This window comes from Melanotaenia boesemani, chromosome 11, assembly GCF_017639745.1.
Source record: "Melanotaenia boesemani isolate fMelBoe1 chromosome 11, fMelBoe1.pri, whole genome shotgun sequence".
NCBI lineage: Eukaryota > Metazoa > Chordata > Actinopteri > Atheriniformes > Melanotaeniidae > Melanotaenia > Melanotaenia boesemani.
In genome coordinates, this window is record NC_055692.1 from 651,276 (window position 1) to 672,367 (window position 21,092).

Here is a 21,092-nt window from a genome sequence, read left to right on the forward strand (position 1 = left end):
TCCTGTATCCTGCTGTGATGCTGTTAATGTTTTATGTAAAGTACTTTGAACTGTCTTCTACATGAAATGTGCTGTACAGATAAACCTGCCTTTATGGGTCATTATAACTGCTGACTGGCCCGCCCCATAATGCTCCACCTCTTCCTTTATTTTCTTTTTTTAACTTCATCTATAAGGCAGTTTATACACCTAAGATGTGATTATGCTATATAATTTATATACATATATATATATATATATATATATATTAAAGAATCCAAACTTCATGTTTAATCCAGCAGAACAGCGTCTGACTGGAAAACAGCTGATGTAAAGTTGAACTTAGTAACCCCCCACCAGGCTGCGGTGGTCTGCTCTGAGCGGCTGATGTGGCGTTCAGTCCCGCTGGAGCTGCTCGGTCTCTACCTGCTGGATGACTCTGGTACCACATCATCCACCACAGGACGCCATATTAGACCGAGCAGCGTAGCCAGGAAGCGGAGCGGTCCTCTGGATGGCCCGGCTGCTCCGGTCCGTGTAGTCCGGCTGAAAAAAAGCTTCTTTTGGTCGACAAGTAACCGAGTTGAAACTGCCGAGGCGGGAGGACTGTCGCCGTTTTCACCCGACACCCGAGGCATGACTTCCTTAACTCAGAGAAGTTCGGGCCTCGTGCAGAGGCGAACGGACGCCTCGCGCAACGCCGCCGACAAAGACCGTGCGCCCGGCCTGGAGGAGCACGAGTAACCGGCAAGGAGACGAGCAGGAGGACGACGACACGAGCGATTCCAAAGAAACACGCCTCACCCTGATGGAAGAGGTGTTGTTGTTGGGCCTGAAGGACCGAGAGGTAACGGCAGATAAACACCGTTAGCAAGCTAACCGAGTGTTAGCTTGTAAACACAGTAAAAAGGCTAACCGGATGTTAGCTTGTAAACACAGTAAACAGGCTAACCGGATGTTAGCTTGTAAACACGGTAAACAGGCTAACCGAGTGTTAGCTTGTAAACACAGTAAACAGGCTAACCGGATATTAGCTTGTAAACACAGTAAACAGGCTAACCGAATATTAGCTTGTAAACACAGTAAACAGGCTAACCGGATGTTAGCTTGTAAACACAGTAAACAGGCTAACCGGATATTAGCTTGTAAACACAGTAAACAGGCTAACCGGATATTAGCTTGTAAACACAGTAAACAGGCTAACCGGATGTTAGCTTGTAAACACAGTAAACAGGCTAACCGGATATTAGCTTGTAAAACAGTAAACAGGCTAACCGGATATTAGCTTGTAAACACAGTAAACAGGCTAACCGGATATTAGCTTGTAAACACAGTAAACAGGCTAACCGGATATTAGCTTGTAAACACAGTAAACAGGCTAACCGGATGTTAGCTTGTAAACACAGTAAACAGGCTAACCGGATATTAGCTTGTAAACACAGTAAACAGGCTAACCGGATGTTAGCTTGTAAACACAGTAAACAGGCTAACCGGATGTTAGCTTGTAACACAGTAAACAGGCTAACCGGATGTTAGCTTGTAAAACAAGTAAACAGGCTACCGGATGTTAGCTTGTAAACACAGTAAACAGGCTAACCGGATGTTAGCTTACTAACGGTTCACTCAACCGAACAGAACGTGAGCACTCACGCTGACTGTAGCTAACAACAATTACGGAACTCGCACTTAGGTGCCGGTTTTCTGGTGATTTTTTAAAACGGCGATCGTCTCCGTAAAACCTGTGCAGGTAACATGACAGCAGGTAGAATGTAAACAGCAAGAATTCAGCGGGTCTGGCTCGTCTCAGGCAGCCTGAACTATGTACACAACAACCGGCCATGCAGAGCTGACTCCCCGGTAGAGCCGGCACCGTTATCAGTCCGTTAATGTTCCTCGGAGGATCAGATCTCCACACAGCCACTCTTCCCTCACATCATGTCATCGTCACAGGGATTGTGTGAAACAGTTACTTGTCCAGCTACACCTGCTGGTTCAGAGATGTCTAGATCCTGGACAGGGACAGGTGGACTAAAAGCAGCTGTCTGAATTAAACACGAATCAGCACAGGTGTTGCCTCCCTGACACTTACCTTCATCCCCAAAAGGTTTCACACCTTCATTTGTGTTTGGCAGACAGGTAAATGTCTCTCAGGTGGACACACCTGGGACCTCAAACCTGGAAGACCAGCAGGTATTTTAGACTGAAGGAGCTGTGACTCAGTGTCAGTCCATCCTCCCAGGTTTCCCAGGTGGGAACAGGTGAGCAGTCAGTAGGCTGAAAGCAACACAGCTGCATTGTGGGTAATCTGATCAGTATCGGTGCTGATCAATGACAGCAGGAGTGGAGGTGAGGATGAGAATGTTTCCGCCGGACTCTGAAAAGCAGAAAACCAATGAAACAGTTGGTTCTTCATAGGGCCGTTCTGAGGTAGCTCACCATTCCCGCTCAGGCTGGAAACAGCCTGAAGCCCAGTAGGAAGAGCAGTCTTCCAACCGGAAGGTAGGCGGATCGATTCCAGGCTTCCACCAGCTACATGCTGAAGTATCCTTGGGCAAGACACTTAACCTCATGTTGCCTCCCGATGTGCCTAACAGGGTGTGAACGTGTGAGTGGGCGTGTGAGTGGGTGAACGTGTGTAGTGTAAAACGCTTTGAGGGGTCAAACTGACTGGAAAGGTGCTGTATAAGTACAAGCCCATTTACCAAATGATCAGGATTTTCATGCATCTTTTTTCCCCATTCCATGAATCATGGCGGCTCTAGAGGATCTCTGGTCTCTCTGTTTGTGCAGCAGCTGCTTCCTCCCTCTCCTCTCATGTTGCTCCGTGAATCATGGCGGCTGTCGGTGATCAGCTGATCGGCTTTTCTCTCTTGCTGCGTGTGTTTATGGATCAGCTGAGAAGGAGGAAACTAGCGGTTCATCTTCACACCGTCACATATTTACCCCAAAGTCTTGTTGTTGGCAGGACCTTCTCTAACAGTAGCTGCTGGTGGTAGGCAGGGTTTCTGCTCAAGCTATGCAGGGCCGGGTCTAGAAAAGTTCTGATGGGGGCCAGGAGCACTGACCAGGAAAAGGGGGGCACAGATGAGACCTTTTTATGTCCAGATTTTATGAAATATTGAACTGATTATTACAACTAAAGTGATCATCTGATGTAAAAACGTGAATAAAAACTAGTGAAACAAGCAGCCAATGATGTGTTTTATCAGCAGGTGTTTACTTTGGGTGAAGCTGCTGTAGGACTTTTATCACGGCTGCACAAACACACTTCAATGATAAAAAGAAAAAGCTGTTTTTATCCAGATCATCAGTTTTATCAGAGTTTCTTCATCAATGTCGGCTGGTCAGTCGTCCCATCTGCTGCTTTTAGGCAGAAACTATCACCATGGAGACGATTGGTGAGATGAAGCTGGATGATTTCTGAATTATGATCTAGAACATAGTAGAGATGATGCAGAACAACATATAATGTGTCCCAATTCAGGGTCTGCACACTTCGAAGTCTGCTTGACGTACCTAGAATTTCCCATAGCAACAACACCGGACGCTGAATCACTTAAACCTCTGAAATTACTCAAAGGAGCCTTCAGTGGACGTTAAAACCGACCGGTAAAAATAAAAAACAGGTCCGAGGCTCTGTTGTTTTCCAGCTGGTACACTCGTCATTAACCCCTAAAAAATCCATGAATATCAAATATTACCAAATTATAATGTCACCATTTAACAAACATGTTTTTAATGTTCTTGGTTTTGTAATGTTTCTACTAAAGTGTAGTTAAAACTTTTTTTTTTTTACAAAACTGAAACCAAACATACTCTTCTGAGTCGGTTCCTGATTCGCCACCATCTTGTGCAAATTGAATTGTGGGAGAAAAGAGGCTGCGACGGATGCATCACCAGCATCTGTTGTTTGAGGCCAAACCAAGTGCGGATGTGAAGGCTGGATTCAGAGGGTCCTTCAGATCCTGTGAACTGGGACAGTATTTTGCTCACTAATGATGTTTGTGGCAGACGAATCCGCACTTCAACGTCTGCACACCCTGAATGGGACACACCTAGAGAAGTACATTACATGCTGCATTTACTGAACCTTGGACATCTGGGTTCTTCTAAGAGAAGGTCAGTTAACAGGAAATATTTGTAGCATCAGCTCGTTCTAGTGATACGATGCAGTAAAAGCGGCAGATTTCAGGCGTAGAATGGTGATTAATCATGATTATTTTGAAAGCTGTGATTAATCTGATTAAAATGTTAATCATTTGGCATGTCTAATTTTTGTATTTGTGTCACACTATAAATAAATCCAACACATACCCAACATGTCTTCCATGGAGTCTACAGGAAAGATGAGTTGGCGATCAGTAGGAGCAACAACTTCTGTTTGGCATCCGTTGTTAGAACAGCCTCCCTGGTTAACAATCATACGTAGCACAGGAATCTGCAAATGATCCATCAGTTCAGCTCCACTGGCTGCTCAAACTGTTGGCAAACAGTCGACTGTGAAGCCACTGTGAAGTTAGTTTATGTATTTTATTGCATATTAACTTTGCTCTAGTACACCTCTGTAGGACTAGACTTGAGGGGAAATGCACTAAAACTCAGATGAAGTGTATGAACTTATAATAGTTTTTTTCTGTTAATTAGTAAGTAAGGCTGTAACATGTAGCATCAATTTATGAGCATCCAGGGCCTCCGCTCAAACTGTGTGAGATTAAACATCTAATGATTAACGTTGAAATAACTTGTTAAATAAAATATTAAACACCACTGTAGCCTGTCTGTCAAAGAGGAAACCATGGCTGTGCTGTTTAGATAACGTCGTCTAATCCCACAGACGAGGCTATGGCGTGCTAACGTATGCTAAACCCACAGACGAGGCTATGGCGTGCTAACGTATGCTAAACCGACAGTCGAGGCTATGGTGTGCTAACGTATGCTAAACCCACAGACGAAGCTATGGCGTGCTAACGTATGCTAAACCCACAGACGAGGCTATGGCGTGCTAACGTATGCTAAACCGACAGTCAAGGCTATGGCGTGCTAACGTATGCTAAACCCACAGACGAGGCTATGGCATGCTAACGTATGCTAATCCCACAGACGAGGCTATGGCGTGCTAATGTATGCTAAACCCACAGACGAGGCTATGGCGTGCTAACGTATGCTAAACCGACAGTCAAGGCTATGGCGTGCTAACGTATGCTAAACCCACAGACGAGGCTATGGCGTGCTAACGTATGCTAAACCCACAGACGAAGCTATGGCGTGCTAACGTATGCTAAACCCACAGACGAGGCTATGGCGTGCTAACGTATGCTAAACCGACAGTCAAGGCTATGGCGTGCTAACGTATGCTAAACCCACAGACGAGGCTATGGCGTGCTAACGTATGCTAAACAGACAGTCGAGGCTATGGCGTGCTAACGTATGCTAAACCCACAGACGAGGCTATGGCGTGCTAACGTATGCTAAACCCACAGACGATGCTATGGCGTGCTAACGTATGCTAAACCCACAGACGAGGCCATGGCGCACTAATGTATGCTAAACCCACAGACGAGGCTATGGTGTGCTAACGTATGCTAAACCCACAGACGAAGCTATGGCGTGCTAACGTATGCTAAACCCACAGACGAGGCTGTGGCGTGCTAACGTATGCTAAACCGACAGACGAGGCTATGGCATGCTAACGTATGCTAAACCGACAGTCGAGACTATGGCGTGCTAACGTATGCTAAACCCACAGATGAGGCTATGGCGTGCTAACGTATGCTAAACCGACAGTCGAGGCTATGGCGTGCTAACGTATGCTAAACCGACAGTCGAGGCTATGGCGTGCTAACGTATGCTAAACCCACAGACGAGGCTACGGCGTGCTAACGTATGCTAAACCCACAGACGAGGCTACGGCGTGCTAACGTATGCTAAACCGACAGTCGAGGCTATGGCGTGCTAACGTATGCTAAACCCACAGACGAGGCTACGGCGTGCTAACGTATGCTAAACAGACAGTCGAGGCTATGGCGTGCTAACGTATGCTAAACCCACAGACGAGGCTATGGCGTGCTAATGTATGCTAAACCCACAGACGAGGCTACGGCGTGCTAACGTATGCTAAACAGACAGTCGAGGCTATGGCGTGCTAACGTATGCTAAACCCACAGACGAGGCTATGGCGTGCTAATGTATGCTAAACCGACAAACATTGCCTTAAACAAGTTGCGTATAGAGAAGTCTTATCCAGGCCATGTCTGTTCTCTTGTCCATAAAAACCAAAATGGTTAGAAATGCTCATCTTTAAACCGATGCGTGAATCTCAGGCTCGGTGACAGTGGCTGAAAGCCTAGCTGCTGCTGCCCTCTGGTATCTCTGTCGTTCACTGTTTAAGGCCGGACCGGTTCTTCCGCTTACACCTAAACCGCCTACACCAGTTACTGAGGCTTTTTCATTGAAGTTCCTCAGGTTTTTTTTCCCCAGACACGTTCCCATCTTTTCCTCTGATCCTAAAGCTGAATTATCCGTGAAGCTAACATGCCTTCCTGATCTGGTTCTTTTTCGCTGTAGTTTGTAATGAAATAACCTGGACTGGGAATTTTGTGTTTTCATGTTCCAGGGCTACACCTCGTTCTGGAATGACTGTATTTCCTCCGGATTACGGGGGTGCATGCTGATCGAGTTGGCCCTGAGAGGACGGTTGCAGCTGGAAGCTTGCGGCATGAGGAGGAAAGGTCTGCTGGCCCGGAAGGTACCCACGTTTTACTGGAAGCCCAGACAAAAGTCATCTGTAAGATGTCCAGCTTCTAACCGCCTCCTCTGAACTACGTTCCCAGGTGATGTGTAAATCCGACGCTCCGACAGGTGACGTCCTCCTGGATGAAGCTTTAAAACACATCAAAGACACGCAGCCACCGGAAACGGTGCAGAGCTGGATCGAGCTGCTGAGCGGTGAGTTGACGCTTCCTCCGCTTAACCCACCAACAAACGGTGCGTCAGCTGTAGGGACGTCTCCATTATTTAATTTTACAGTTAATCCCAGTATTAAATGCTACGATTAATTCATCGTAAAGATCCCGCTACATCGTAATTTTCTATAAAACATTATGTACAAATTATTATCAGCGAATCAGAGCGACTTCTGCACAGAAGGAAACAACGTTCCACCACTTCCGCGTGTTTCCGCCTGTGTTGCTTTGTTCTGGGTTTGCTGCAGGCACCCAGAGCGGAACAAGTGGGACGCTACGGAAGCCTGAGCGGGACAAATGGGACGCTACGGAAGCCTGAGCGGGACAAGTGGGACGCTACGGAGGCCTGAGCGGGACAAGTGGGACGCTACGGAAGCCTGAGCGGGACAAGTGGGACGCTACGGAGGCCTGAGCGGGACAAGTGGGACGCTACGGAGGCCTGAGCGGGACAAGTGGGACGCTACGGAGGCCTGAGCGGGACAAGTGGGACGCTACGGAGGCCTGAGCGGGACAAGTGGGACGCTACGGAAGCCTGAGCGGGACAAGTGGGACGCTACGGAAGCCTGAGCGGGACAAGTGGGACGCTACGGAGGCCTGAGTGTGGCGCTGCGGAAGCCTTTTCCGTCCAACCTAACAGACTAAGAAATGCTTGTCAGGTTTTCTTCTTCTTTTGTTTTTGGGTTAAAGAGAAAAGATAAGCGAGGTGCGATTGTGGAGGACGACTCACCAGCCTGTAAAAGGTTGCAGAGACAGGAGGAAATACTAGGGCTGGTATAGTCACCAATTTCCTGAATCGATTTGATTTACATTAATTTCTATTGGATTTTGATTAAATCTGATTTGATTCAACATCGATTCATTTCCAGCTAACTGTGTGACAGCAGCTGTTTCTCTTTAATAATAAAAACCTTCTCAGATTAACATTTTATAAACCACTGCTTGCATTTACGGGACAATCAAACTTAGTTACCTGGGAGTAATCAGATTACTGTAATAATCTGATACATCTACATGCATTTCTGAAACACCAGAACAATCTGGTGTTTCCCAGATTCCCAGCCAGGAACGCTGTGTTGGAAACACTCAGGACTTTTTAAATGTCCTGATGAAGCTTCATCCAGCGGAGTCGCTCTAAATCTTCCTAAAGTTAACATCTCGTGTTGATGCTAACAAAACCTACAAAGAAAACTGGATCCATTTAAAACCGGAATACGACTCAGAAATTCCTACAGTGACGTAGATTCGGCTTGTTCAGCTGTGCGCGTTGCCGTGACGACCACGAGGCTATGAGCTAACACGGAGAAATCCTCCGTCTGCTGAGAGAATCTAAAACTCTCATCTCTCGGTCTGATTTCCAGGTGGTTGGTGTGTTTTCAGATACGTGCACTCTGTCCTCTGACCAAAGCATGTGAGCGTGCACGTGTGTGCGTGCATGCAGAGAGCAGCTATGACATAACATCATGGAAACCTGTTTTATCCTGTTGGATAAAAGGACAAAGTGGAAACCTGCTCTGGAGGAAATGTGGCTTTAAATATGGATGTCAGGTTTATCTCCAAGTATGTATGTGCTTGGTGACATCACTTCCTGTTGTCTATGGTAGTACCATACTAATATAAGAGCCGTGGTCTTAACGTTTTGTCCAAAGAAGTTTGGAGAAAAAAATGGTGTCAACGTGTAATAAAAAAACACATTTATATGCTCAGCTCTTAAAAAAAAAAAAAGTCAATCTCCAAGTTTTTATGAATCGATTTTGGATTCATTTAATTTAAATTAAAATCAGTAGATGTTTTTATTAAACACAGCCATATGCATCCAGTCCGTTTCAGCACCTGGATAACCAGCAGCTTTTTATGCTACAATAAAGCTAAATGCAGAGCAGATAAAACGTTGGTTAGACCGTGCTGTGTTTATCTAACGTAGCATTAGAATTAAATGCCATCGTGTCAGTTGCTGTTTTGTAGTCATGTGTGACTCGAATTGGTCTTACAGCGTAACATGATGCATTCACTGAACAGCAGAAGAAATGCATTTTTTCACCGCAGTAGATTTATTTCTGTCCCAAACAAACAGCAGCTGGAAGGTTTCCTGGTTTCTGAACTCTACCTAAACCATGTTCTAAACCATTTTTATAACGTGGTTTACAGAAAGAAGTCTCCAAGTAGAGGTCCTGTAGCCAGGCTCGGACCAGGGTCCCAGCCAGAGCCTCTGGCCAGGGCTCGGACCAACTGATGATGAGAAACGTTGATGGAATCATTTTATTAAGAAAAAGACCCAACAGCACCAGACCAGAACCTGTTTGTTTCTGGACTTCTGGTTCCATTAAATGTCCATGCGTTCCAACGTATCCTCTTTGTGGCCTCTTTAACTTTGTTTTCTTTTCCTCCAGGAGAAACGTGGAACCCCCTGAAGCTCCATTACCAGCTGAGGAACGTCCGTGAGCGTCTGGCCAAGAACCTGGTGGAGAAAGGCGTCCTGACCACGGAGAAGCAGAACTTCCTGCTCTTCGACATGACCACCCATCCTCTAACCAACAACAACATCAAGCAGCGCCTCATCAAGAAGGTCCAAGAGGCCGTTCTGGAGAAGTGGGTCAACGACCCCCATCGGATGGACAAACGTCTGCTCGCCCTCATCTTCCTGGCCCATTCCTCGGATGTTTTGGAAAACGCATTTGCCCCCCTGCTGGACGACCAGTACGACCTGGCCATGAAGAGGGTCCGCCAGCTGCTGGAGCTGGAACCCGAAGGAGAGAGCATGAAGGCCAACGCCAACGAGCTGCTGTGGGCCGTGGTGGCCGCCTTCACCAAATGACCTCCGACCGGAACGCCACCCAGTCTCTGAGACAGAACGCCGTTCCGCTGCTCCAGTCTGACCGAAGGAACGTTGTTCATCCCCTCTGGTCCCGACAAGAGGAACGCCGTTCATCTGGTCCGGTTCCGACAGGAAGGAACGCCGTTCATCTGGTCCGGTTCCGACAGGAAGGAACGCCGTTCATCTGGTCCGGTTCCGACAAGAGGAACGCCGTTCATCTGGTCCGGTTCCGACAGGAGGATTCCGACAGGAGGAACGCCGTTCATCTGGTCCGGTTCCGACAAGAGGAACGCCGTTCATCTGCTTTGGTCCGGACAAGAGGAACGGCTAGCCGCTGCTCCAGTTCTGGCAGAAGGAACATTGTTCATCGGCTCCGGTTCAGAAGGAATGCCGCTCATCTTTGGAAAGAAGAATTTCTGGAATGATTCTTTATCTGTGTTCCTTAATTTTTTTTCCCTTATTTTTCTTACGCTCCGTATCCCGGTTTATCCTCCACATCCCATCTCTGTGTTCTCTACCAGAACATAATGGTCCTCATGGAAGTCTGAGGGGGTTTCTCTCCCTCCAGGTATCTTCCAGGTGTAGACTCCAGTAACACCAGGAGGATGGAGACAGCTGAACCACTCAGGAAGATCCAGGAGGAAGTCTAACTCTGAATTAAGGCCTTGAATGCACCACCACTCTGTTCAGGGACTCTGGAATCTGGTCCAGCTCAAAGGTGATGGCAAACAAAATCTCCCTGACATCATCATCCTGACTGCATTCACACCTGGAGGCAGGTCGGAGGTCACATGACCAGCTGGTTTTTGGACAGTGGTGGAAAACTCCACTGGAATCAAATGGGCCTGAATCCAGGAAGAGATTCCTGAGTTATTTGACCCCTGATCCGAGTCCAGTCTGAGTTTGAACCGGAGCAGGTCTGAACCGTCTCAGGATGGTGAAACCTGGAGAACTTTCCAACCAGGATGGACCTCCTGGTTCCAGATTTCTGACTGATGGGATTATTGATCCGATAGAAAACGATGTAGCATCTTCATCATCATCTTCATCATGATTTGACGTTTTCTATGTTGACAAACTGAACACTTTAAGGATTTCTGGTGCTGATCCGGTTTGTCCCGACGGAGGAGAACACGGAGTTCCGCTGTTTCTGATGCCTTGGAGCGGTTTCTTGATCAGCTGCTGCCGACCTCCTTCGTTCTCGTGGATTCAGGTTTTCACGGATTCTGGATTTTAGTTTAATAAAAAATGACGTGAAGCTTTGTGGCTTCATGAAGGACGGTGAGTTTTTAACGCGTTGATCCAGGAATCCTGAAAGAAACTGGAGCAGGAAAAATGTCCCAGTGATTCCCGGATCTGGTAGAAACTGATCCCAGACCTTCACCTGAAACCAGCCGCGATGCTGCTACCAGGACAAACTGTAGATCCGAGCAGATGTTCCGGGTCTTCTGTTTCGGGCGTAGACAAGCCTGTGAGCTGTAACTCCGGGCAGGATGGAGGTCAGAGCCTGAAAGATCTTCTGGAAAAACCCTGAATCCCGCCGGAGGATCAGCTGTTTGGATTATCTGCTGATGAAAATATGATACAAGATATAAATCAGGTTGTTTTTAATAAAAACGTCACCTAATGTCTGGCTGCCTTTTTATGCTAAGATAAGCTGAACCTGAACGCATCACTGGACAAGTCGAGGAAAACTGGTTTTCCAGGTCGAACTTTCTGTTCATAAACTACACACAAAGTTCAGGATGTTCAGGTTTCAGGTGAAATTTACAGAAAATAGAAAAGTTGATGCTCCACTGATGACTGTAGGACGTGAGTAGAATCATGACGGTGGTCCTTCATCTCAGCAGAGGGTCTGATGATGATGATGATGAAGAGATTCAGATACAAGCTGTGAACCAGAACATTTAGGTTCATGGTTCAGATGCTTCATGTTCATCATGCTGATCAGTATATAACAGTGAAAGTCCAAACATTAGAATATCTCTCAAACTGGATTTATTTCAGTGGTTCAGCTTAAAAAGGAACTAAAATAACGACTCGTGAGCAACGTGAGACTCTTCCAGCATCAGTCCGTTATAATTCTCATGATTCTGGTTTGCAGCTGATGGAAACCCAACAATCTAAATCTCAGAAATGAGAACATAGTGAAAAGGTTCAGTTCTACACTCTGACCAGCTGATCCATCCAAACACCTGCAGAGGCCTCCTGAGCATCTAGATGGTCTCAGTCTGTTCCAGTAGAGTCCAGCATCATGGGGAAGGTTGCGGACCTGACAGCTGGACAGAAACCATCACCTCCCTCCACCAGGAGGAAAAGCCTCAGCAGGCGGCTGCAGAAGAAGCTGGATGATCAAAGTGCTGCATCAAGGCTCATCAAGAAGAAGCTGAGAGGAAGGAGAAGCTGGAACAAGCAGCAGGATGGAGCAGCTGGAGAGGACGGTCAGGAAAAGCTTCACCAGGACTGGACTGAGGCTGGAGTTAGAGCTTCCAGAGCCACCACACAGACGGATCCTGGACCTGGACTTCATGTCGTAGTCCTCAAGTCCAGCTGCTCCTGAACGCAACGTCAGCAGCGTCTGACCTGGACTAAAGAAACCAGACCAAGACCTGGGTTCATATGCAGGACTAGACCGAGACCTGGTTCATACGCAGGACTGGACCGAGACCTGGGTTCATACGCAGGACTGGAACGAGACCTGGGTTCATACGCAGGACTGGACCGAGACCTGGGTTCATATGCAGGACTGGAACGAGACCTGGCTCATACGCAGGACTAGACCGAGACCTGGTTCATACGCAGGACTAGACCGAGACCTGGCTCATATGCAGAACTAGACCGAGACCTGGGTTCACATGCAGGACTAGACCGAGACCTGGTTCATACGCAGGACTAGACCGAGACCTGGGTTCATACGCAGGACTAGACCGAGACCTGGGTTCATATGCAGGACTGGACCGAGACCTGGGTTCATATGCAGGACTGGACCGAGACCTGGTTCATACGCAGGACTAGACCGGGACCTGGCTCATACGCAGAACTAGACCGAGACCTGGGTTCATACGCAGAACTAGACCGAGACCTGGGTTCATATGCAGGACTAGACCGAGACCTGGTTCATACGCAGGACTAGACCGAGACCTGGGTTCATACGCAGGACTAGACCGAGACCTGGCTCATACGCAGAACTAGACCGAGACCTGGTTCATACGCAGGACTAGACCGAGACCTGGGTTCATACGCAGGACTAGACCGAGACCTGGCTCATACGCAGAACTAGACCGAGACCTGGTTCATACGCAGGACTAGACCGAGACCTGGGTTCATATGCAGGACTGGAACGAGACCTGGCTCATACGCAGGACTAGACCGAGACCTGGTTCATACGCAGGACTAGACCGAGACCTGGCTCATATGCAGAACTAGACCGAGACCTGGTTCATATGCAGGACTAGACCGAGACCTGGTTCATACGCAGGACTAGACCGAGACCTGGGTTCATATGCAGGACTAGACCGAGACCTGGGTTCATACGCAGGACTGGACCGAGACCTGGGCTCATACGCAGGACTAGACCGAGACCTGGGTTCATATGCAGGACTGGACCGAGACATGGCTCATACGCAGAACTAGACCGAGACCTGGCTCATACGCAGGACTAGACCGAGACCTGGCTCATACGCAGGACTAGACATGGTCACAGTTCTGGATCCAGTTTCCTTTTCATTGATTTCACGTAATATTCTAACTTCTGAGATGTAGATGTTTGTGTTTCCATCGGCTGGAAGCCGTGATCTTCATGCTGGAGGTCTCTCTGCATCCAATGAGCTGATTTATTAGTTCCCTTTAAGTTTAAATACTGAAAATACCTTTTGCTCGATATTCTAATTTTGAGTTTCACCTGCACTGAAACCTGTTCAGAGAAAGGTTATTGAAGTTCACCTGTAAAGGTTTCGGTGGATTTTAGCTTCATTCAGACAGAAGAAGCCGAATGTCGTAAACTTGATCGAGTGTATACGTACATGTAGGACAAAGCTCAGAAAATAAGGATCAGAGGTGGTGCGATCAGGATTTATTGATTAGTTTCTGTGAACAAAGGTAAATACAGGTAAAGATGTTGTCAGACTTCCTGCTGCAGCCTCTGTCTGAAGGAGGCGATGCGCTACACCTCCGCTCAGAGACCAGCGGCGGGAAAACCGGGAGAACTGGGTCTCAGGGACGGGTTCCAACCAACACCTGATGGATAAAGATGACCAAACCGGATCTGATCCAACCGGTTCTGAAGCTTCCAGGTGGGCTCATGGAAACCTCCCCCTGGACCAGAACACATGTTGCCTTCAGGGCACGTAGGTAATCATGGTGTCCTTGGACGCTACGACATTTCTGAATGAAAACAGCTGATATTTAGTCTGAGACAAACAGACCAGCGTCTCCTCGGTCAGATCAGTCAGGGTGATCAGGAACGTCACCCGTCCAATAAGGTCACAGCACAACAACAAAGATTAACTTACAAATAGAACACAAACATTAGAAAAAAATAAAATAACATTGAATTAAATTAAAACGATAAAAAATAAACTCAAATTCAGTGGAAGAAACTGCTCTCTGATTGGTCCAGTCACGGTGACGCCACGTTATTCGATTCCTTTGGCTTTCAGTTCTTCTCGGACTCGGCTCAGGTAGTCTGGATCTGGGTATCCGTAACTGTAATCAGATTACACTGGTCAGCTCTGGATGTTGATGAAGATCAGCTGGGTGTAACGATGATGGCGACTTACTGGGACGGTCCTCCATGTATGGAGGTCTTGTGGTGAACATCGTTCCAGGTGACGGTGTTGTTCCTGCCGCTGGTGGTGGACCGTCCCACGGTGAAGACCAGTTTCTGGAGGAAGGCTCTCCTCAGCAGCTTCAGGACCCCGCCCGGCCGTCCAGCGAGTCCGGCAGGTAGGCTGTCCGGGATGCGCCTTCGTATGGCTGACCCGGGTTTTGGATGGTCGTCCTGCACAGATAAAACCATTCAGACACCAGACGTCCTCGTCTCCACGTCCCATAAAACCTGACCAGAGGACACGGAGACAAGCGTTTTACAGCTGGTTTCTAGTTGGTTTGGGTTCAGAGCCGGAAGAACCCAGGAGGAAATGCTACAGGAATTTTACTGAAATCTGACTCCTTCTCATCTGGAGAAAGCTTCCTGATTCTGGAACTTTCCAGAATCAGGAAGCTTCCTGATTGGATGTATTTTCAGACCTGATCCTTGGGTGTCTTACCGTCTGAATGCCGCCTGGGATGTAATACTGGATGATTATTGTTCCGTATTTCTCGTATCCCGGGTAATGAGAGGAGCGCTTGGTGCTGACCTCCATGGTGCCCCCGTCGGGTTGGACCCCCTTCAGGACCCCGTAGACCTGTCCACAGATGGGACAGACTGGTTTGTGTCTGAAGGCCTGGGCCAGGCATCCTCTGCAGAAGGAATGCCGGCACTGCAGTGTCTCCCTGGTCTGTATGGGCTCCATGCAGATCGGACAGGATTCCTCTTCATTGGCTTTGCCGCGTTCTGGGGACGGCTTCCCGTCCGGAACACCGGTCCGATGCTTGTCGGCCGTACCGCGGCTGGACCGGTCCCACAGGAATTCCCTGAGTTTAGTGATGTAAGGAAAAGGTCCAATGACGGTTACTTGTTTCCTGCTTTGGCCTGGTCTGAAGAGGAGACGTGGAAACTTCCTGCTTAGATCTGACAAATGGTCTGGTACCAGATGGTCTAGACCTGGACGATCCAGACCCAGATGGAAGGATGTGACCTGCAGGTCAGATAATGTTCTCTGGTAGAAGGTGATGAATCGCTGCATCACAAAGTCCAAACGTGATGAGTCGGCAGCATTTAAAGATCCACGATGTGGTCTGAACGTCACCAGAACCGAGGACCTGGATCTACTCTGGCCCACTTGGACGTCCGGCTGGATGTCGAGGACGAAACATTCACCTGAAATCTTCTGGAGCTTCTCTGCACATTTCTGCTGGATGTAGTCCATCACGACCTCTGACACGCTGACGGAGTGCCGGTTCTCCTGGAAAGTCCGACGTTCATCCCGCCGAGACAGTTTGGCTACGAGCAGGTCCAGCTCTTCAAAGGTTCCCCTCACTGTGTACCAGGAGCCGGTTTTCTGGGCCCTGTAAGGAGCCAGGATCCCCTTCAGGCTTCCCAGATCTCCATCACGATCCTCATGAATGAGCAGCGTGATGTTTGAGAGGAACTGCAACAGAAACAGAGTTCATCATTAGATCCAGAACCCGTCCTGGAAAACCCAGTCCCTCAGGTCAGACCTCACCAGCGTTCCGTCAGCTGACCGCCTCAACACACCGGAGGTTTGATGCCAGAATCTTCCCAATGTTTGTTTTTTTAGTTTATTTACACAGAATAAAAATGCATCAAGTACACAGAATAAATAATTAGAAGTTCGGTGCAGGTCCGGCTGGTCTGAAGCCTCCACCATGAATATAAAGCACCACATTAAAGAAGTCCTGGTCCAGATGCAGGTCCTGATGCGGACGCAGGTCCTGATCCGGATGCAGGTCCTGATGCGGACGCAGGTTCTGATCCGGACGCAGGTCCTGATCCGGATGCTAGTCTAAGTGGGGAGGTGCTCCCTGCAGCTGTACTTATGACTTATTCATGTCGTAGTCCTTACTTCTTGACTTATTTCTTGGTTTCAGGGGCACATTAATGAACAGAAAATGTACTTTTTAAACATTAGTTTAAAAAGTAAAGATTAAAACTAAATATTTACAAGGAAAGAGGACACTGGCGTACAGGCAGAGACAAAACAGAGAAAAGGGAGGAAGTAAAACAAAATAAGAGCACGTCTTGTTAATGAAGCCATTAGACGAACCTGGTTCGCGGTAACCAGGAAACCTGCAGAAACTCTAATGAGTACAATGTTGATTTGGTTCAAACCAGTTCTTGCAAGTGTTATGAGGAGAGTTCTTTTATGGCAAATGGTACACGGATCCAGGTTTTACAGTCACTGATTGAACCGAAGGCAGTGTGTTTGTATGGTGCTACACAACCTCCTCCACCATGGACCCGGTAGCTCACCACTGGGCGAGTTGCTTTTTACGTTGTATTTTGTATAGAGTAGAAGCAAATGTAAAATATTTAAAATGATCAAAACTCAGAAAAGTGTGTCCTCAAAATATGGCAGTGATGATACGGTAACGGTTTTCTGTTATATAATGATTGTATTTGTCTGGGTGTGGTTTCATGTGTGAGAGACCAGTTTGTAAACCAGCACATCGGATGCAGGAACACGTTAGCTGCCTCGAAGGTCGAATAGAAATTAAACTGAAGGCTGAATTTCATTAGTTTAGATAAAAGAACGGTGTGGTCAGCAGTGTGAAAAGCCTTCTTTAGGTCCAGAAATGCTGCACCAACACAACCCCTCCCATCCAGGAAACCTTTAGTGTGACTGAGGGTATCGCTATGTCTTTATGCTCTTTCAATGAGCTACCATCCACCCACCCATCCACCCACCCATGAAGCAAGGTGAGGAGACACTAACATCATGGTTACTGCTAATGCTGCTGACCCGTCTACTAACACCATCTCTCCATCTCATCAATGAGAACTTCCAGGAACTCGGTTTCTGAGTGGAGCTGTATGACGGCTGGCTTTACTCCCAGACACCAGGGGCTGTTATCCTAAAGACTCAGCGTAGGAATCATGTTTTCCTAGAATTTCCCCTAAAAGCAAAGAGTAGATCCCAGCAAAGATAAAAATCTATTCCTAAATTGTCCTCAGGAGATCTGATAAGAGCAGGGAGGAGGACTTTTAAGAGGTCTAGGAGTCCCCTAAGCAGAGGAGACGGATGGTGTCCAGAGTGAATTAAAGGCTGCCGACCTGGATGGAGCAGGAATCATGAAAACAGGTTTATGCTGCTTGACCAACCGGACCAGCTCCTGCTCCCTGGACCTGGACGCCAACCTGTGCTGCTCCTGATAGGCCGGTCGGCAACTAGAAACCCTGAGCCGTCGACCCCGTTCACACCAAAAGCAGCCTCAGCTGTGAGTACGGTTTCCACGTTCTGCAGGGTCGTCCTGAAGTACAGCTGACTCTTTATTTACCAGAGGTTTCTGCCGCGCCGCCGTCCTGGAGATCCTGTCATTCCATCCACTGATCTGACCTTCTACGCCCCAAAGCTGGACTTTAAACTATTATACATTCATTCATTCATTTTCTACACCCTTTCCACACACTTAGTCCAGTTCAGGGTGCAGGGAAGCTGGGGTCTGACCCAGCAGGGGAGGCGAGTTCACCTGGACAGGTGACCAGTCAACCCACCACAGATTTTGAAATGCTGACTCATACCTAGCAACGGGTCGACCACACCTCCTCGCTGAGACCAGTCCTTGCTCAGAGGTCTCTGAGAACGTTCTGGATTCCTCGCTAGAAATCTTTAGGCTGGGTTAGGAGCTCTGAGAGGATTCTGGTTTTCAGACCTGAAGTCCGAAGCTGGAGGAGATGCTGGACTTAAGAAAAAGAAAGGAAAAACCTCCAATACAGAAGCGTCCAATCAGGCCTACGAAGCGAAGGATTCTGGATGTGGTTCAGTTGAGACCAAAACCTCTGGAACGGAGAGGCCGTGTTTTCCTGACCGTTGTACTGACCGGAGGATTAGTCTTCCTGTTTACTGGCAAACACAGCACAATAACAGTACGGATACAGTCACTGATAGGAGGGGACAAACAAAAGAAATCAAAGCAACAAAGAAAGAAATAAAAACATTTACAGACACATGTATTAGGTTTTTTTTTAGTTTAATCTCATAAATTTAAGTGAGAAGTAAAAACAGCTGTTTGTGAAAACAGTTGAAATTTGGTCTTTAAACATTTATTACTGTGAATGAAAACCTTCCCGAGCCCCAGCAGAACATGAACAGCACCGAAAACATGAGGCAGCAGAAATAAATGTCGAACGTCCAGTAGAAAAGCCCGTTGTCACCTCTCCAGAAGGTCCAGTTCTCCTCCCAACCAAACCAGTCTGAACAGCTCCACGAGTTCATGTCACGGACCTCTTTTAAATCAACTTCCTTTCGCTTTGGAGCACCAGGAAATGTGATGTACTCCTTAACCTCCTCCTCAGTGAAGCGCTTAGAAACCAGGTTTCTGTGGGACAAACAGACCGACCAGGACCAGACTGTCCTCTGACAAGAAGGCTGACCTTATTTAGGAGCAAATTATAAGACAACGGGGCGAAAGGCTGAGGAAGCGCTTCCATGACAGAGTTATGCTGTTTTCATTTAACATAAATCTAGAATTAATAGAAAAATATAAAGCTGTAACCAAAGCAGCTGCCCTTGTCTGCCTCTGTGGGGGCGTGGCCTCATCTCTGATCCCTCCTCATTCCTCATCCTCTGTGGGGGCGTGGCCTCATCTCTGATCCCTCCTCATTCCTCATCCTCTGTGGGGGCGTGGCCTCATCTCTGATCCCTCCTCATTCCTCAAAATAAAAGCCCTTGTGCAGATTTGCGTTGCTGAACCATGAAAACATGGCGTGTCGAACCGGTCAGGAGGTTTCTGTTTTTTATTGTCATCAAAAACGACGAGACGTTTATCCTGGAAGTGGAATCTTGTGATTCTCCACTCCTCCTGTTATCTTGCTGATCCTGCTGGGTGGACTGCACTACCAGGCGCTCCACACCTGACACGCTCCCGGTATAAAACACCCCGCCACGCAGGTCAGAACAAAACCGTGGCGCACACACACCCCGTATGATGGAGGGGTCAGAGATGCTTTGGTTCAGGTGTGTGTGTTTCTGGTTCTTTGGTTGTTGTTGTGATACATGTTGTTGTTGCTGTCTGGTTATTTTTAGGAACTCCTGATGATTGTCTGCTTAGTTTACCTGTAAAAGCTGTAGGAAATTCTCTGTTGTGTTTCTGTACAGGTGTAGCAGCTGCTTGTCTGCTGTTAGGTTGGATTGAAGCTCGTTGCTTCTATCTGCTGGATCTTTGTCTCCTCTTCCTTTTTTCTACTTTCCTTCTTACTTCTCTTCATTGTTCTCCTTTATTTTGTGTCCCCTCCGGTCAGGTCCAGCAAGATTACATTAATTCCATAATTCATAATAAATAAGATAAAACATTATATTTAAATAAATTAAAAAATATATAACATCAGATTACCAAGAGCCCCTTTACAAGAAATACTCCTGTTTAATGATAAATTACATTTATCAGGTCAATAACTTCATCTGTTAAGTTCTTCATTAGTATCATCATCATCATCATCAGACGTTTTTTTATAGTATGAATTATTTCATCTTTTTCTATCCTAACTGAAAATGCTATTTATGTTATGTTTTCTGCTGCTTTATGAGCCGCCTGGGAGTCATAGACGCTGGTAAATAATCCGTCATCAGGATCCACTGTCTCCACCTCATGAGGGCATAAAAACTTTCTACGTGTAGGTGTTTCCATTACCAGTTTGATCTGTTTTCTTATAGAAGCTAGATGAACAAATAGGAACCAGGTTCAGGAAGCACACAGACAAATAAATCAGAACCAGAAACGCAGCTGTTTACAGTCTGTTTGTAACGTTTACTAAGTCACGACATTTGAAAATCAACTTCTACTTCCGTTTCAGCCGCGGACTTTTACTTTGAAGGGTGAACTTCGGTACCGGAAGCAGCGTGTTTTATTTCTCTAACCAACTTACCGCGTTCTTCTCTGACGAAAGCTAATCATGTTAAAAATATATTCGTGTGACATCGAAGCATCGAGTTAAAACTTTACTTCCTGTTTACAAACACGACACAAGTGAAACCTGAACGAAGCCCAGAAGCTAACTAAGCTAACGAAGCTCAAACTCCCGTCAGATCTCGCGGTGTTTCAGCATCGTTAATCAGGTTAAAAGGCAAACATTTGGACCTACCTCCATCTTAAAAGACGTCAGAGATTCTCTCTAAGTGCGCTGATCCAAACCGACACCAAAACACCGGCGATGTTTGGAAGAAACCAGAGTAGAAACCCTCCAGCTGCTTCTGAGGTTTTACTTTCACGCTCTTTTTCTTCTTCTTCTTCTTCATGGCGGGTCGCAACCAACGTTTCAGGTGCATACCGCCACCTACTGTATCGGGGTGTGTATGCTTAGGGCGACTAGTTCTTCAGGTTACAGGCTAATCTGTTATAGATACGTACCTATATATATATATATATATATATATATATATATATAAAAAGAAAAAAAAACTACAATCTATGCACTAACCCCGTGCTCTTAATAAATCCCATTAATGCCTTATTACAGTCTTTGGCGTTGTCACCCTTTCCCAAGATCCCCTGCAAACTCC

General features: G+C 47.1%; 2 protein-coding genes across 2 annotated transcripts; one reads left to right on the forward strand and one right to left on the reverse strand.

Moving 5' to 3' along the window:
* The first annotated feature begins 331 nt into the window (after positions 1-331).
* On the forward strand, positions 332-10,713 carry golph3a (golgi phosphoprotein 3a). The gene is given in 5 exon segments (XM_041999692.1): positions 332-720; positions 722-826; positions 6,593-6,724; positions 6,810-6,924; positions 9,329-10,713. Coding segments are annotated over 5 exon segments (1,131 nt in total). The 5' UTR covers positions 332-366; the 3' UTR covers positions 9,754-10,713.
* Positions 10,714-13,813: 3,100 nt separating this feature from the next.
* Positions 13,814-20,827, reverse strand: si:dkey-3h3.3 (uncharacterized protein LOC100144568 homolog). The gene is made up of 4 exons (XM_042000514.1): positions 20,675-20,827; positions 15,021-16,004; positions 14,532-14,752; positions 13,814-14,457 (listed from the first exon to the last, which is right to left on the reverse strand). Exons 1-4 carry the CDS (start codon positions 20,678-20,680, stop codon positions 14,388-14,390), a joined length of 1,281 nt encoding a protein of 426 aa, XP_041856448.1. The 5' UTR covers positions 20,681-20,827; the 3' UTR covers positions 13,814-14,387.
* Between the last annotated feature and the right edge of the window lie 265 nt (positions 20,828-21,092).

Excerpts from the sequence above, each read along its gene's own strand:
- si:dkey-3h3.3 (XM_042000514.1), bottom strand. Across the intron at positions 14,753-15,020 it reads TCCCAGGCGGCATTCAGACG|GACGACCATCCAAAACCCGG; the intron begins GTAAGACACCCA and ends TTATCTGTGCAG. Across the intron at positions 14,458-14,531 it reads ATACATGGAGGACCGTCCCA|TTACGGATACCCAGATCCAG; the intron begins GTAAGTCGCCAT and ends ATCTGATTACAG.